General features: G+C 43.6%; 1 protein-coding gene across 1 annotated transcript; it reads left to right on the forward strand.

Annotated features, from left to right (window-relative positions):
* The first annotated feature begins 2,472 nt into the window (after positions 1-2,472).
* LOC308236440 (T-cell-interacting, activating receptor on myeloid cells protein 1-like) lies at positions 2,473-6,386 on the forward strand. Its single transcript, XM_080646113.1, has 5 exons — positions 2,473-2,772; positions 3,091-3,387; positions 4,931-5,069; positions 5,267-5,303; positions 5,444-6,386. Exons 1-5 carry the CDS (start codon positions 2,508-2,510, stop codon positions 5,477-5,479), a joined length of 774 nt encoding a protein of 257 aa, XP_080502239.1. The 5' UTR covers positions 2,473-2,507; the 3' UTR covers positions 5,480-6,386.
* Positions 6,387-17,267: the final 10,881 nt, after the last annotated feature.

A 17,267-nucleotide genomic window follows, 5' to 3' on the forward strand; every position in this document is an offset into this window, starting at 1 on the left:
TAAAAATCAATGGAAGGTACCCTTGACCAGGAATTGAACCTGTGATGCTTCGGTTCGTAGGCCGATGCTCTAACCACTGAGAATAACCAGACAGGGCTCACTGGAAGTCTCCTTTTAAAAATAAAAATATTGAAAAAAAGCAACCATGTTTGTTACATTTGTTGCTTGGTGTAAAAAAGAAAGAAAAGTGTCTTTTAAAAGAAACTCTCTAAATGTGGCCTAAAAATTATTCTGGAAGGAAATAAAGTGAAGTTTCCTTCAAATGTCTGGAAAACTGTAATTAAAAACCAATATATTAGGCCTCAAAAAGAAAAGTAAATAATTTGCATTTTTGCCTCCCTAAACAAAGTTTATGTAAAGTTACTCAAAGACCAATAGCAGAAATTTAATTAATGCCATTTACTGTCCATAACCTAGGACAAGTAAGGTTAAAAAATTAACCTTATTTCAGGTTGATTTAAATTGGCTAATTGAAATAAGTGAATATTCAAGAAAACTTAATTGTACTGGGCAGGAAACTGTTCCTGAAGCATTAACTAAATTTTATTGATGGTTCATCTCACAGTAAACTTGCTTAACATGCAATGAATCCAAAGCAGTCATATTTCTGCACAGAAAAATTAAAAAATTATCAAGACTGCATTATAAGATTTCAAAAAATAAAAATAAATAAAAATATTTTTATTGATTTCAGAGATAAAGGGAAGGAGAGAAATAGACATATCGATGAGAGAATTATTGGTCAGCTATGTCCCACATTCCCTACACTGGGGATTGAGTCTGCAACCCAGGTATATTCCCTGACTGGGAATCCAACTGTGACCTCCTGGTTCACAGGTGGACGCTCAACCCCTGAGCCACTCCAGCCAGGTGCGAGAGTCTCTTTATCCACCAGTTGCTTTTGAATATGTTTCACACGCCTGAGCGATGTTTGCCCTGGTTCAGTTATAGCAGCGGTTCTCCTTCTTGGCTACACACTTGTATCGCTCAAGGAACAGATGTTAACAAGTAGAAATGTCTGAGCCCCATTTGAAGACTTTTTGACTTACTCTACTGTGGTTCGGTCTGACCCTGAACTTTTTACCTGCCACCAGGGGAGCCCCATGTGTAGGCAAAGTTAAGAACCACTGAGTGAAATACCCTACAAATACAGCTGTGTGGGAGACAGGAGAGAAGGTATGCTTTCTCTGCTCTGGAATATCCATTTGGATTTTTCAAGGCTTGTTTCAGGACACTAAGCAGTAAACTTTGTCCCATTTAGATGTCATGTGATGAAACACACAATGGCAAAGATAGGGTCAGAAACCTGTAAAGAAAGCTAAGGTTGTCACAACTAGAGCCATCCTACCATAGGCCTTCCTCTGCCTCTCAGCCAATTCCTTGCCCCGCCAAAAGAATGTGGGTCTCTATGGTGTGAGGTCGGGATGGAGTGAAGCTGATGGAAGACAGGAATAGATTGTAAGGTTGCCAACTTTCTACATCCTGGTAAGATCTCTCACTCATTCTTAACCTCATCTGTCAGTCAATGAGCTTTCATAGAGGTCCTACTATGGGCCAGGACCTGTGGAACACTGGGAATAATGTGGTGAACAGCACGGACTCCCTGTGTTCTAACTGGTCATAGACAGTGACATCTGGTGTCCCCCATGGTATGAAATACATAGTCTGTGCAGGAGGCGGCCAATCAATGATTCTCTCTCCTCAATGATGTCTCTCTCTCTGTGTCCCTCTTCCTTCCTCTCTGAAATCAATAAAAACGTATTTTTTAAAAACTGCAAGCAAACGTTATGACTTAATTTATGTCATCCAAGGCCCCTGGTAGACTTTACTATGGGGGTTCTGCTATCACAGATGAAACTGTCAGAAGATTGAGGCCTATGTGGGGCCTCAGGTAACATCAAGACTGGACAGGGTTACACCCAGTGACCAAGCTTCCCTGATCTTCTCATGAATAGTCGCCCACACAAGACTGAGGGATCTAGGAAACATAATACAAACCCTAATGGAAATGGTAAGATGAAAAGTGGTTCAGGACAGAAGATGAGAACAGGCAGATTTGTGGAATTTTGTGGAACCAGGAAAGATCTGGGAGCCTTGGGAGGTGAGTGCAGCTTGGAGAACCTCTGGGAGGTCTGATGGAGGACCTTGGAGCAACCCAGTGTGGGAAAATCCCAAAAGCATGGCTGCCAGGGCTGCAACTCCATCCTGAGCCCCTGAGATGGTCCCTCAGCAATCAGGGCAGGGTGATGATGTGAGTTCCAGGCAGGCGCTTATGTCTCATGGATGATTACTTTGCAGGGCTGTGTGTTGGCCAAAGACACATAAGAAGAGATGGTGAGTGTTTCTAAACTTAAACCTTCTTTGATCCTTCACCCTCAAACCCCCCACTTTTCCCTTTCCCTTCTTTAAATGGGCTTCCAGCCGGTGAGTAAATCAAATCCAGCCCTGGACTCTGCTTTCTTCCAGAGTCACTTCCCAGGCCCTCCATCCGTGCCTGGCCCAGCTCGATGGTTCCTGCCAATAGTAACGTGATAGTGCGATGCTCCACTCCTACCCGGGAGGTCAACTTCAGGGACATCAAGTTTGCTCTCAAAGGGGGAGGAAATGTCGTGAAGTCTTCGCCGTCTTCTGATTCCCCAGGGGGCCTGGTGGAATTTCACCTCAGTGGTGTAAAAAACAGTGACGCTGGAGAGTACACCTGTGAGTACTACAGAAAAGGGAGCCCCACCATAAGGTCACCGCCCAGTGATGTCCTTCTCCTACTGGTGACAGGTGAGGACGGGTGCTCAGATTGACACACCCTCTCCCTGGGACAGGGATGAGGGAGGATCCAGAGAATGAGAGTGGAGCAGGGGTCTCACCTCCAGTGTAGATGGGGAGGTGAGATGGAGAAGGACAGGAACAGAGCTGAGGACCCTGCCTTCATCCAGGGCTTGTAGGGGGGACATCTCCTTCCCGGAGTCGGAGCAGAAAGAGGGTGAGGTCAGGTGTCTGTCACTTCCCACACTCCCTGGGAACCTGCCGGGACAACAAGTCTGAGCGGGGACCCAAGGCTTCTGCCCATGGCTTCTGAGCTTCCTTCTCTTACAGGAAATTTACCTAAACCTTCCCTCCACGCCCACCAAAGGGGTGAGGTGACTGCAGGAGAAAACGTGATTCTGCAGTGCCAGCAGCCCAGCCCTGTGATTAAATCTTACACGTTTGCTCTACTGAAGGAAGGAACTTCAACACCCATAAAGGTCCAGAGTGCAGTAGGAACGGAGACAGACTTCTCCCTTCCCAGTGTGACAGGCAGTGACGCTGGGGACTACAGCTGTGTGTACTACCAGCCAAGGGCTCCTTTCTGGGCCTCAGAGCCCAGTGATCAGCTCACGATCTCGGTGACAGGTAAGGTTCTTGCAAGATCTTAAGAACTTTTTTAAAAAATTAAGGTATTTAGAAGTACAGATTGGTAGTTACAAAATAGTCATGGGGATGTACAGTACAGCATAGGGAATATAGCTAATAATATTGTAATAACTATGTATTGTGGAAGGTGGGTATTAGAAATATCAGGGGGAACACTTTGTAAAAATATGATTGTCTAACTTCTATGCTGTCCACCTAAAACTGATACAGAGTAATAATGTCAACTGTAATTTAAGAATAAATTTTAAAAATAGAAATTGCTCATTTGACCTTTCATCATCTGATTCTCACTTCCTAATTCCCAACCTTTGCCTTTCTCTGTTCTGAACTTTTGGACAATTCTTCTTGCTGTTCTTCAAAATTACAGACCCTGCCATCACCACCATTCCTTCCGCCACTCTCTGCATCTCTTCAAGTTTTGGTTGATCTTGATGATAGTGATTTCTTCCCCACAGCTCTCTTTTGTCTCAGAATGTGGTGTTCCACAGCCTCTTGTTTCAGGGAAATGGATGCAATGCCTTTTTAAATTTTAATTTCACAAGACATACTGGTAAAATCTGTCTGAGATTATCTCATTTCCTGCTATGACACATGCTATGTTTCAGCTCTGTACTCTTTTCCGCTGTGCAATCTTCCCATATGGTCGGTGAATGTCTTATCATTAGATCAAGGTCTGTACGGCCAGCCCTGAGAGGTGCCCACAGCTCCCTGATTCCTGGGAAGAAAGGTCATTACCCATATCCCCCATGGATTCTGCCTTCAGGGAACATTGTTGGTGATGGGTTTAGAGATGAACTTCGCACGAGTTGGGATGAATGAGATGGGAGGGGGATATAAATTCAGGCTTCTCTACTGGAATGAGGACCAATGGCAAGATTGAGCCATTCGTGATCGAAGCTGAATACATCATGGTCAAGGTGCTTAGCTACCAAACTCACCCTCGCTAAGTTTTGTGCTCTGAGGAGATATGCTGATGCAGCTGCTGAATTTCAGTGCTCTGAGGGGGCATTTCTGGCTCTTTGTGTTGCCTGGAAACAGATTCCTAACACATGGAGGGAGGGGGGGAAAGGAAATGCAGGATAGTGGAAATGAGATAAAGAGCAAATGAAAGAAGACAGAATACAATGAAGATGGAAGAACCACTACTTTCATAAAACTCCACATTTTATATATATTTTTATTGATTTCAGAGAGGAAGGGAGAGGGAGAGAGAGAGAAACATCGATGATGAGAGAGAATCATTGGTCAGCTGTCTCCTGCACACTCCACACTGGGGACCCAGCCCGCAATCCGGGCATGTGCCTTGACCAGGAATCAAACCATGACCCTCCTGGTTCATAGGTCGATGCTCAACCACTGAGCTATGCTGGCCTAGAAAAACTCCACATTTTTATTCCAGTGATTACAACTTTAATGAAGGTACATCTGACCACTGCCCAGGAAACACATGTGGCACGTGAGGGTCATCTTTAGTAGATCCACTGAGAAGCTGGGACATTAGTGATTCTCTTCTCGCTTTCAGATTCCCCAGGTGCCACATCAACCGATTACACCACGGGTAACCTCATCCGACTTTGTCTGTCTGCCATGATTATGGTTCTAATGGTGGCTTTCCTGTTGGAAGCCTGTTGGAGCCAGAAATGGTCTCCGTGTGGATCCAGGTAAACACTGAGCACTTCTCTCTCTCATTGGCTGTTGTAGTGATATGGAGTTTCTTTAAACACAAAACTCTGCCATGGGGAATTATATTTTGCAATATGGACACAGATGGAATTTTAGATGGGATTTTTGTTCACCAGGTGACTGTTCTGTTCATTGTAAGAACATTGAGTATCTCTTTTCTTTTCCTATTCAACAGCAGTGAAGACCCAATTATTGTGGAAGAATTAAAGCAGGTACTTTAAAAACACCCCTATATGGGGAGGATGGGGAGAAGGGGCGATTCTTCCTGGCTGACAAGCTGTGCGAGATTATGAGAAAAAATATCCTTCCTTTGCCTCCCTACCTTGATCTCAGGTCTGTCCTTTACCCACAGGTCCCACAGCTGCCTGGGGAAACAATGGGGGCTTGATCCAGCCAGATCTGCTAAATCCTAACGGCTCTGTGAAACCTACACCTCAGCCAGCCCAGGGCAAGACGCTGACTTCCTTCTTCCGGTGCCCTTCACCTGGGCCAGGTGCCAGGACTGAGCAGGAACTCACCTAGCACATTTTGGATGACTTGAAAAATACAAGTTCAGCATTGGACTGAGTAGCAGGTACAGTCCCATGTGCAGGAAGTGTTCTTCCTCTGAAAACTGGGGGAGCCGGCCAGTGTGGCTCAGTGGTTGAGCACTGATCAATGAACCAGGAGGTTGGGGTTCGATTCCCAGTCAGGGCATGTGCCCAGATTGTGGGCTCCCATCCCCAATGTGGGGTGTGTAGAGGGCAGCCAATCAATTATTCTTATCATTGATGCTTCTCTCTCTCTCCCCCTCCCCTTTCCTCTCTGAAATAAAAAAATATATATTTTTTAAAAACTGGGAGAAAGATGGGTTCCTATATAGTATTTATTAGTGATTCCCCTCCACTGTTTTCTGCTCTTGACCAACAATTGGTCACATGTTGGAATTTATTGATCACACATCTTTTAAATTTCATTTCATACATTCCAAACGTTTTACCTAATTTGGGAGAAGTCCACTCTACATCATATTAACCATTTGCTCTTGAGTTGTCCCCAGTATTTCTGGTGCAGGCATAAAACATTATAGAAATAATTTTGAGCCAAAACCGGTTTGGCTCAGTGGATAGAGCGTTGGCCTGCGGACTGAAGGGTCCCAGGTTCGATTCCGGTCAAGGGCATGTACCTTGGTTGCGGGCACATCCCCAGTAGGGGGCATGCAGGAGGCAGCTGATCAATGTTTCTCTCTCATCGATGTTTCTAGCTCTCTATCCCTCTCCCTTCCTCTCTGTAAAAAATCAATAAAATATATTTTTTTAAAAATAATTGTGAGATATAAGTTCGTGTCATCCCTTTCACTGTGTTGGGCCCATCAGCTCATGGATACATCTTGTTGCCTCTCATCATTACAGCCGAGTCCCTCTTCTCATTGCTGCCGCACTGTGTATATGATGAGGCAGAGGAAGGCGTTTCTGTCCACTGCACTTCTCAGGGCACTGGGGATGCCTGGGACTCCTGGGCTGTGTATCTGTTGCTAAACTTCTCAGTGTGGGGATCTCTGTAATCTCGGGCACCGGAAGTTTTCCATCCCTTCCACTCAATCACTAAAACTCATGGCTCCTGCTGAGAATAGACACCGTTGGCTGCTATTTGCCAAGAATCGCCAGAATGAAGAGAAGTCTGTATTTATAGGCTGTGGTACATCAAGGAGACACCAGTTGTTCAGTCTACAATCGCCTCTTGCTCAGTCTCCACCCTGGCCTCACATGGGACAGTTTAGCGATGCACCCACTCCCCAATGTGTGGCTGTCCGTCTCTATTTTAGATTGTGTTTTCCCTCTTCAATTAGATTCCACTTTTAAATATATACATTTTTTACTGATTTCAGAGAAAAAGGGAGAGGGAGACAGAAACATCATTGATGACAGAGAATCATTTATTGGCCGCCTCCTGCATGCCTCTCACTGGGGATCGAACCCACAGCTGGAGCATGTATCCCGACCGGGAACTTGAACCATGACCTCCTGGTTCATAGGTCTACGCTCAACTACTGAGCACACCAGCCACGCTAGATGCCATTTTTAATATGTTTATTTTCAAACCATTACAGATTCACAGGAAGTTGTAAAAGTAATACAGATACTTGTCCCTTCACCCAGTTTCTCGCAATGGTTCCATATTCATCCATTACAATATTAAAAGGAAGAAGTTGACATGAATACAATGTGCACAGTTCTGTCATTTGATCACGTTTAGATTTGTGTAGCTATCGACACAGTCCACATACTAATCTAGTCCATCATCATGAAGATGTCCCTCATGTTGCCCTTTTACAGTAACAGCCACCTCCACCACTGTTCTGCAGAAGACTCTACTAAAAGGATGAAACACCAGTCTTCAACCCTGGCAACCAATGATTTCTTATCCATCTCTATAATTCTGTCACCTTCAGAATGTTATGTTAACGGGATCAGATAGCATGTGAGTTTTTTTCCTCTGTTTAATGTATAGAACCAAAGCATGTAAGACTTTGAGAATGGGTGTGTGTTTTTTCCATTAAGCCAAATGTCCTTGAGAGCCACTCAAGTTATTGCATGTGCCAACAGTCTGTTACTTTTTATTCCTGAGTAGAATGTATGATAGTTTAACTGCTCAGCTGTTGATCTACATTTTGGATGTTTTCAGTGTTTGGCTATTGCGAAAAAGACTGACATGAACATTTATGCACAGAATTTTGTGTGGATGCAAAATTTATTTTTTTGTGGATATATGACCAAGATAGAGATTTCTGGGTCATAAGGAAAGTGTGTTTAATTTTATTAAAAAAAAAAAAAACTACCAAACTATTTTACAGAATGACTGTCATTTTTTAAAAATATTTTTTTATTGATTTCAGAGAGGAAGGGAGAGCAAGAGACAAAAACATCAATGATGAGAGAGAATCACTAATTGGCTGCCTCCTGTATACCCACTACTGGGGATGGAGCCTGCAACCCAGGCCTATGCCTTGACTGGGAATCGAACTGGTGACCTCTTGGTTCCTGGATTGATGCTCAACCGCTGAGGCACACCAGGCCGGGCTAATGGCTGTATCATTTCAATATCCAGAAACAATGTCTGAGAGACCCACTTTCTCTGCATCTTTGCCACTATCTGATAGTATGATTATTCTTCTTTTTATAATATATTTTATTGATTTCAGAGTAGAAGGGAGAGAGAGAGGGAAAGGGAAAGAGAGAAACACTGATGATGATTGGCTGCCTCCTGCATGCCCCCCACTGGGGATCAAGCCAGCAACCTGGACATATGCCCTTGACCAGAATCGAACCTGGGACCCTTCAGCAGTCTGCAGGCCGATGCTCTATCCACTGAGCAAAACTGGCTAGGGCTGATTATTCTTAATTTAAATGTTCTTATTGGTGCATTACCCTATCTAATAAAGAGGGAATATGCTAATTGACCATCACGCCCTCACAAAGATGGAAGCACCCACAGCCAATAAAGAGGGAAGATGCTAATTGACTGACATGCCCTCACAAAGATGGCAGTGCCCACAGACACAAGATGGCAATGCCCAGTCCCCTCATCCCCACCTCATCCAGCCAGAGTCCCCTAGTCTCCTCAGCCCCACCAGGGGGTGGCAGGCACCGCACACCTCATCCAGCTGGAGTCCCCCGGTTCTCTCAGCCCTGCCTCATCCAGCCTCAGTCCCCCAGTCCCCTCAGGCCCGCCTCATCCAGCCTCAGTCCCCCAGTCCCCTCAGCCCGCCTCACCCAGTGCCCGCAGCATCCAGCCTCAGTCCCCCAGTCCCCTCAGCCCTGCAGGGGAAGGCAGTTGGGGGCAATCGGGTCATTAGAGGAGCAGTTAGTTATCAATCAGGCTGGCAGGGGAGCAGTTAGGAGGTGCTCAGGCTGTCAGGCAGAGTGGTTAGGGGCAATCAGGCAGGCGAGTGGTTAGGAGCCAGCAGTCCCAGATTGTGAGAGGGATGTCCGACTGCCTGTTTAGGCCTGATCCCACATGGATCTGGCCTAAACAGGCAGTCGGACATCCCCCGAGGGGTCCCAGATTGGAGAGGGTGCAGGCTGGGCTGAGGGACACCCCCCGTGCACAAATTTCATGCATCGGGCCTCTAGTATTATCTAATTGTCTATCTTAACTGGCATTTCTCTAATGGCCAGTGATGTTGAACATGTTTACATGCTTATCTGTCACCATATAGTCTCGAGTGAAATGACTAACTTTTATCTAATTTTTAAAATAATTTTGCCTATTATCTAATTTTTTCAGTATTTTTGTTGTAGTAAAATATACATAACATAAAATGACTACCTTAATCATTTTAAAGTATATGGTTCAGTGATATCATGTATATTCATGTTGTGCAATGATCACCACCATCCAGCTACAGAATTCTATCTCACAAAACTGAAACTCTATACTCATTAAACAAAGTAATTCTTCAATTAAAAAAACTTTACCAATACTTGAGTTATTTATATATTACAGATAGACGTCTCTTTTCATCCTCTGAATAGAGTCTTCTGCAGAACAATGGTCCTTCATTTTTATTAATCCAACTTGAACAGGTTTTTCTTTAATGGGTCACCCGTTGGTATCATCTTTAAGAACTCTTCTCCAAGCCCTGTACCCTGTAGATTTTGTCCTATTTTTCACCAAAGGTTCATAATTTTACATTTAAATCTTCAATCCATTTGAACTTCATTTTTAAAAGGTATGATGTTCTCTGAGCCCAGGAATAGAAGCACACGTTCTCAAAATGATACAGGACATCTATGAAAACCTCTACGTCCTATCAAATTTCATAGCAAAAGACTAAGTGCTTTCACCATAAGGTCAGGTAGAAGGCAGGGATATTCATACTCCCTAGTTTCTTCAACAACATTGTGGAGATTCTAGCTACAGCAATGAGGCAATAGAAAAGGAATACAGATTAGAAACAGAAGAGGTAAAACTGTCTTTACTCACAGAAAATATGAAAAATGATGTAAAAATAAAATATCAGTGGGTGCCAGAGTTGAACAATGGTGTTGGGAATAGAGGAGGGTGTGACTGTAAAATCTCACATGCTGTCTTATCCCTAAGGAATCTACAAAAGGTTACAAGAAACAACGTTTGAACTTCACAAGACAGCAGGATATAATGACAAAATTAAAAATTAATCGCGTTTCTATGTGTCCTCACAGTGAACCACTGAAAATGAATAGAAAGCAATACCATTTACATAACATCAATGACCACAAAAAAACATAAGGGTAAGAGGTAGTAGACATATGCCAGACCGTATAGTAAAAACAGGAAAACACTGATGAGAGAAATTAGAGAAGATCTAGATAGATAGAGAGGATAGATAGATAGATAGATAGATAGACAGACAGACAGACAGACAGATAGGTAGATAAACTGCTCCTAGGTCAGAACACTCAATATCATTAAGATGTACGTCCTCTCCGAAATGATCTATAGACTCAACACAAATCTAACCAATATCCCAGCAGCCTTCTGGTAGAAATTGACAAGTTGATTCCAAAGTGTACATGAAATCTAGCATGGCCAGAAAAACTTAAAAATCGATAAACCAAAACCTTCTGTTTTCAAGACTCACTTAAAAGTACAATAATCAGCCCTAGCCGGCTTGGCTCAGTGGATAGAGTGTCGGCCTGCGGACTGAAAGGTGCCAGATTCGATTTTGGTTGGGGGCACATGCCCAGGTTGCGGGCTCGATCCCCAATAGGGGGTGTGCAGGAGGCAGCCGATCAGTGATTCTCTCATCATTGATGTTTCTATCCCTCTCTCTTCCTCTCTGAAATCAATAAAAAAATATATATTTTTAAAAGTACAATAATCAATATAGTTGGTACAGGCAAAAAGGTAGACATAGAGATCAATGGAACAGCACAGGGAGTTCAGAAATCAACCCATTCATCTATGGTAGGTTGATTTTTTAAAAAGCCAAGGTAATCTGTGCTGGATGGTGTGGCTCAGTTGGTTGGAGTGTCATGCTGTACACAAAAAGGTCGTGAGTTCAGTCCCTGGTTGGGGCACATAGAAGAGGCAATAAATCCAAGAGGCTCAGTATTATACACAGATCAGGGATTCACTCATATGCAAACAGCAGGGACTTGGTCTGTACAGAGATGAGGGACTCAGTCTGTATAGAGAGCAGGAACTTGGTCATATAGAGATAGGGGACTCATATTATACAGAGACCAGGACTTAGTTTGTACAGGGGTGAGAGACCCAGCCTTACAGATATAAGGAAACCACTCTTGTACAAAGATCAAGGACTTGCTCTTATACAGGGATCAGGGACTTGGTCTGTATAGAATTAGAAACTTGGCCTTGCACAAAAATTGGGGATTTGGTCCATATAGAATCGGGGATTTAGCCTTGTGCAGATATCAGGGACTTGGTTCCTAGAATCCGGGACTGGGCCTTGTACCGAGACCAGGAACTTGGTCCAAATAGAATAAGAAACTGGGCCTTGTACAGGGATCAGGGGCTTGGCCTGTATAGAATCCGGGACTGGGCCTTGTATAGAGCAAGGACCTTGGTTCATATAGAACAAGGGATTGGACTCTGTACAGCAAGCATGTCAAACTCAAAGGCTAACACGGGCCAAATAAACAAGGTTTAAGTTTATGTGGGCCTTAAAAACAAAAGCTTCAATTTTCATAGAAACACTAGAGGCCCAGTGCACAAACTTCGTGCATTCGGGGTGGGGGTGGGGGAGAGGGTCCCTCAGCCCCAGCAACCTCTCGCAGTCTGCGAGCCCTTGGAGGATGTCTGACTGATGGTCGATCTGCATAAATCTGAATACAAAGGGTTGAAATAAATGAGTAATCATTAATGAATATTTGTTGTGGGCCACAAGTTTGACATGCTTGTAGTGTACAGAGATAGGAACTTGGTCCATATAGAATAAGAGATTGGGCCTTGTACAGAAATTGGGCACTTGGTCCATATTGATGCAGGGACTGGGCCTTTTTGAGACCAGGGGCATCGTCCATATAGAATCAGGGACTGGGCATTGTACAGAGACTGAGGAGTTGTTCTGAACAGAATAAGGAACTGGGCCTTGTACACAGATTTGGGACTTGGTATCTATAGAATCAGGAACCTCACTAGTACAGAGACTGGGGATTGGCCTGTATAAAATCAGGGACTGGGACCTCTATAGACTGTGACATAGATCCCTTTAGCACAAGGGACTGAACCCTGTACAGAGACTGGGGACTTGGTCCATATAGAATAAGGGACTGGGCCTTGTACAGATATTGGGGACTTGGTCTGTATAGATTCATGGACTTTCTACAGAGACTGGGACCTTGGTCCATAGAGAACTAGGTACTAGGACCTGTATAGAGACCGGAGACTTGGCCCACATAGGATCAGGGACTCAGCCTTGTACAGAGGTCAGGGGATTGGGCTATTTAGATTAGGGACATGGCACTGTACAGAGATCAGGCACTTGGTCCCTATAGAAGCAGGAACTGGACATAGTTCAAAGAACATGGACTTAGTCTGCATAAAATCAGGGACTGGGCCTTGTACAGAGTCCTGGGACTTGGTCTGTATAGATTCATGGACTGGGCCTTGTGCAAAGACCTGAGACTTAGTCTTAGAGAATCAGAGAACCAGCCTGTACAGAGATTGGGGACTTGGCTGATATAAAAGCAGGGTTTGGACCTAGTTCCAAGACCAGGAATTTGGTCTGTATAGAATCAGTGACTCGGTCTTGTATACCCCAAGAAACCAGAGACACCAATCAGAAAGGATATATGCACCCCTATGTTCATAGCAGCATAATTTACAATAACTAAGATTTGGAAACAGCCTAAGTGCCCATCAACAAATAAGTGGGTTAAAAAATGGTGGTACATCTATACCATGGAAGTACTACGCTGCTGTAAAAAAGAAGGCACTCTTACCATTTGCAACAGCATGGATGGATCTGGAGAGCATTATGCTAAGCGAAATAAGCCAGTTGGAGAAAGATAAATATCACGTGATCTCACTCATTTGTGGAATATAATGAACAACATAAACTGATAAACTAAAATAGAGCCCAAGACATAGAAGCAATCAAATAGATCATCCAACCTCAGGGGGAGAGGGGGACCGGAGGAATGTGAGAGATCAACCAAAGGACTTGTATGCATATAGGCATAACTCATGGGCACAGTCAGTGGGGGGGGGGGGGGGGGCGTGAAGGCATGTGCTGGAGGGGGGTGGGAACGAACAGGGAGAGGTTGATGGGGGAAAGAGGATTCATATGTAACACTTTAAACAATAAAGGATTTTTTAAAAAGAAAAAAACACAAATATTCCAAGAAGAACTAACACCTATCCTCAAATTATTCAAAAAAATCCAAGTGGGGGAGGTTGGGAGGTTAATGGAGGGATGAGGACACATATGTAATACCTTAATCAATAAAGAAATTTAAAAAAATTCAAGAGGAAGGAACACTTCTAAGTTCTTTTCATGAGGACAGCATTATCCTAAACCCAAAACCAGATAAAGACACTACAAAGAAAGAATTACAGGCCAATATCCTGATGAACATATATGCTAAAATCTTCAACAAAATATTAGCAAATCAGATCCAGCAACATATTAAAAAGATCATACACCATGACCAAGTGTAATTTACTCCGGGGATGCAAGGCTGGTACAATATCTACAAATCAATAAACATGATATATCCCATAAACAAGGTGAAAGACAAAAACCACATGATCATATCTATACATGCAGAAAAAAGCATTCAACAAATCCAACACCCATTTTTGATTAAAAAGTCAGCAAAGTGGGAAGATAGGGTATCATACCTCTACCTAATAAAGGCCATATATGACAAACATAGAGCTAACATCATACTCCATGGGAAAAAACTAAAACCATTTCCCCTAAGAAGAGGAACAAGATAGGTTTGTTCAATTTCACTTTTACTCAACACTAGAGGCCCAGGGCACGAATTTGTGCACGGGTGGGGTCTGGCTGGCCTGCCCTGTTGGGAGCCGATTGGGCAAGGCCGGTGCGGGGGAGGGACTGTGGGAGGTTGGCAAGCAGGTCCTGGACCCGACTGGGGTTGGGGGGGCTGATCAGGGGGAGGGGCCGCCCTCCACCCCTCCATTGGGCCAGTTGGCCGGCCGCAGTGCACATCATAGTGACCAGTTGTTCCAGTCATTCCGGTTCCTTGGCTTTTATATATGTAGACTGGAGGCCGTTGCATGATATTCGTGCAAGAATAGGCCTTCCTTCCCCTGGCTTCACTCCCAACCGCCCAGGAGCCAGCAAGTCCTCGCTTCTGTGGAGCACCACTCCTGTAGCTCCCTCCGCCGCCTCCCTTCCCCCTCATAGCAGGCGTCCAGCCCCTCCCTGCCGCTCTGTGCCTGCATATGCAAATTAACCTACCATCTTTGTTGGGTTAATTTGCATACTCACTCTGATTGGCTGTGGGCGTAGCGGAGGTATAGTCCATTTACATGTTTGTCTATTATTAGGTAAGATAGTACTGGAAGTCCTAGCCACCATGATAAGACAAGAAGGAAAAATAAAAGACATCCAAATTGGAAAGGAAAAATATAACTGTCATTATTTGCAAATTACACGATATTATACGTAGAAAACCCTAAAGACTCCACCAAAAAAAACGACTAGGTTTCATAAATGAATTCAGCAATGTAGCAGGATACAAAATCAACACCTAGAAATCGATGGCTTTTTTACATACCAATAAAAAACTTTCAGAAAGAGAACCTTAAAAAAAATCCCATTTACCACTGCAACAAAAAAATTAAGATACTTAGGAATCAACCAAAAGATTGTAGGTTCGATTCCCAGTCAGGGTACATAACCATGTTATGGGTTTAATTCCCGGCCGGGGCATGTATGGGAGGCAACTTATTGATGTTTCTCTCTCTCCCTTCCTCTCTCTCAAGTCAATTTAAAAAAACACACAACAGTTGGTGGTTAAGCCACCAGTCTACAGCATCCTGCTGTACAGTCCAAGATGACAAGGACACCTACATATGTAGTATAGGTGGAAGGAAGTATTTTCTGTAATAAATTTATTTCCATTTCCAGGTTTGTTTTAGGGTACCAAGCAGTGAATTTTGTCCTGTTTGGAGCATCATGGAATAAGACAATGGAAAAGACTGACACAGAAACCTTTCAAGACCAAAACTGAGGTTGCTGCATGTAGTTATTTTCCATGATGGGTTTTCTCCATCTTTGAGCCAATGCTTACCCCATCAAATGGATGTGGGTGACGATGGTGTGGGGTTGGAAGTGACGTTTACTTGGTGGGAGAAAGATGGAAGTTATTGTGAGGTTACAACTTCTCCAACTTTGAAAAGTATTTGTGAGTCATGCTCAAATTGGGGCATGTCATTACTCAGTCAACGTGCATTTGTTGAGGTCCTACTATGGGCCATGACCTGTGTGGACACAGGGGATACTGAGGTGAACGGCAGAGCCCTGCTTTCCACATGTGTATCTCCCATGGATAAATGAACACATACTTACATAATCTCTCTTAAGATTTTATAACTAGAGTGATGTCAGCAGCATGGCGACATAAATGTCCCTTTTTCTTTCCCCTTCCACCAATTTACAATGAATTGAACATCCGTAACAAAAACCCCTCTGCAGATCAGACTAAGACATGCACCCATTTGTGCATCCAGAGGTGGGTGGATGGGACCGTTAAGGAGGCTGTGCAGTCAAGGCTGTTGCCGCACCAGAGGTATGGATCAAAGACTTAAACATAAAACCTGATACCATAAAACTCCTAGAAGGAAATGTAGGGAAGAAGCTCATTGATATGGTCTTGTCAATGATTTTTTAAATTATATTTTTTATTGATTTCAGAGAGGAAGGGAGAGTGATAAAAACATCAATAATGAGAATCATTGATTGGCTGCCCTCTACTGGGGATTAAGCCTATAATCTGGGCATGTGCCCTTGACTGGAATCAAACCTGGAACCCTCCAGTCCGCAGGCCGATGCTCTATCCACTGAGCCAAACCAGACAGGGATGGCAATGATTTTTTTTTTACATGATATCCATAACACAAACAACAAAAGCAAAAATCAACAAATGGGACTATATCAAACTCAAAAGCTTCTGCATGACAAAAGAAATGATTAACGAAGTGAAAAGGCAATCTACAGAATGGGAAATTTTTGCAAACCATGTGAGTTATTATTATAAACATATGAAGAACTCATATACTTAATAACAACAATAAAAGCCACAATTTGATTAAAAAGTAGACAGAACTTAAAAAGACTTTTTTTTCCCCAAAGAGTACATCAAAATGGCCAACAGGCACATAGATATTCAACATCAGTAATCAGGGAAATGCAAATCAAAACCACAGTTGGAATGGCTGTTATCAAAATAAGAGGTAGCAAGTGTTGGAAAGGATGTGGATGCCGGAAACCGATCATTGTCTCACTAATCGAAAGGTGTGGACAAGGAACCTGGAAGGCTGGTCAACCTTGAAGCTCTGAAAGGTCAGAGCCAACCACTCCCTATCTAATTGAGACAGTGGTAGCTGAAGCAACTTCCCCACCAAATAATCATGTAAATCCTTACTGATAAGATAATCTGCCTGTTACTGGAATTGCCTGCCTAAGGGCAATGGGTGTATCCCAAACCTGAATAAAAGGGATGGAAAGGCCAAAGCAAGGCGTAGTCCTCCCACTAGAGGTGGGCTTCCGCCTGGCCCCCATTTCCCAAATTAATATTTTTCTAGTCTTTTTTCATTTGTGTGCGGCCTCCTCCAGAACCGGAACCCTGAAACCACGCGGGACGTGAAAGGGGTTCCCACATGTGGACAATAGGAAACCCTTGTACACTGTTGGTGCGAATGTAAACTGGTGTGGCCACTTTGGAAAACCATATAAGGGTTCTCAAAAAATTAAAAATAGGATTACCATACGATCCAGCAATCCCACTTCTGGGTAAAAGGAAATAAAAACAGGATTTCAATAAGCTATATATTCTCTGTATTTATCACAGCATTATCCACAAATAGCCAAGATGCCCATCAACAGATGAATGGTTAAGAAGCTATCACCCATGTGAGCACACGCACGTGCGCGCGCACACACATACACACACAATGGAACATTATTTAGCCACCAGAAAGGAGGCTATCCTGCCATA

The sequence above is a fragment of the Plecotus auritus genome (genome assembly GCF_963455305.1).
Source record: "Plecotus auritus genome assembly, chromosome: 10".
NCBI classification, from domain to species: domain Eukaryota; kingdom Metazoa; phylum Chordata; class Mammalia; order Chiroptera; family Vespertilionidae; genus Plecotus; species Plecotus auritus.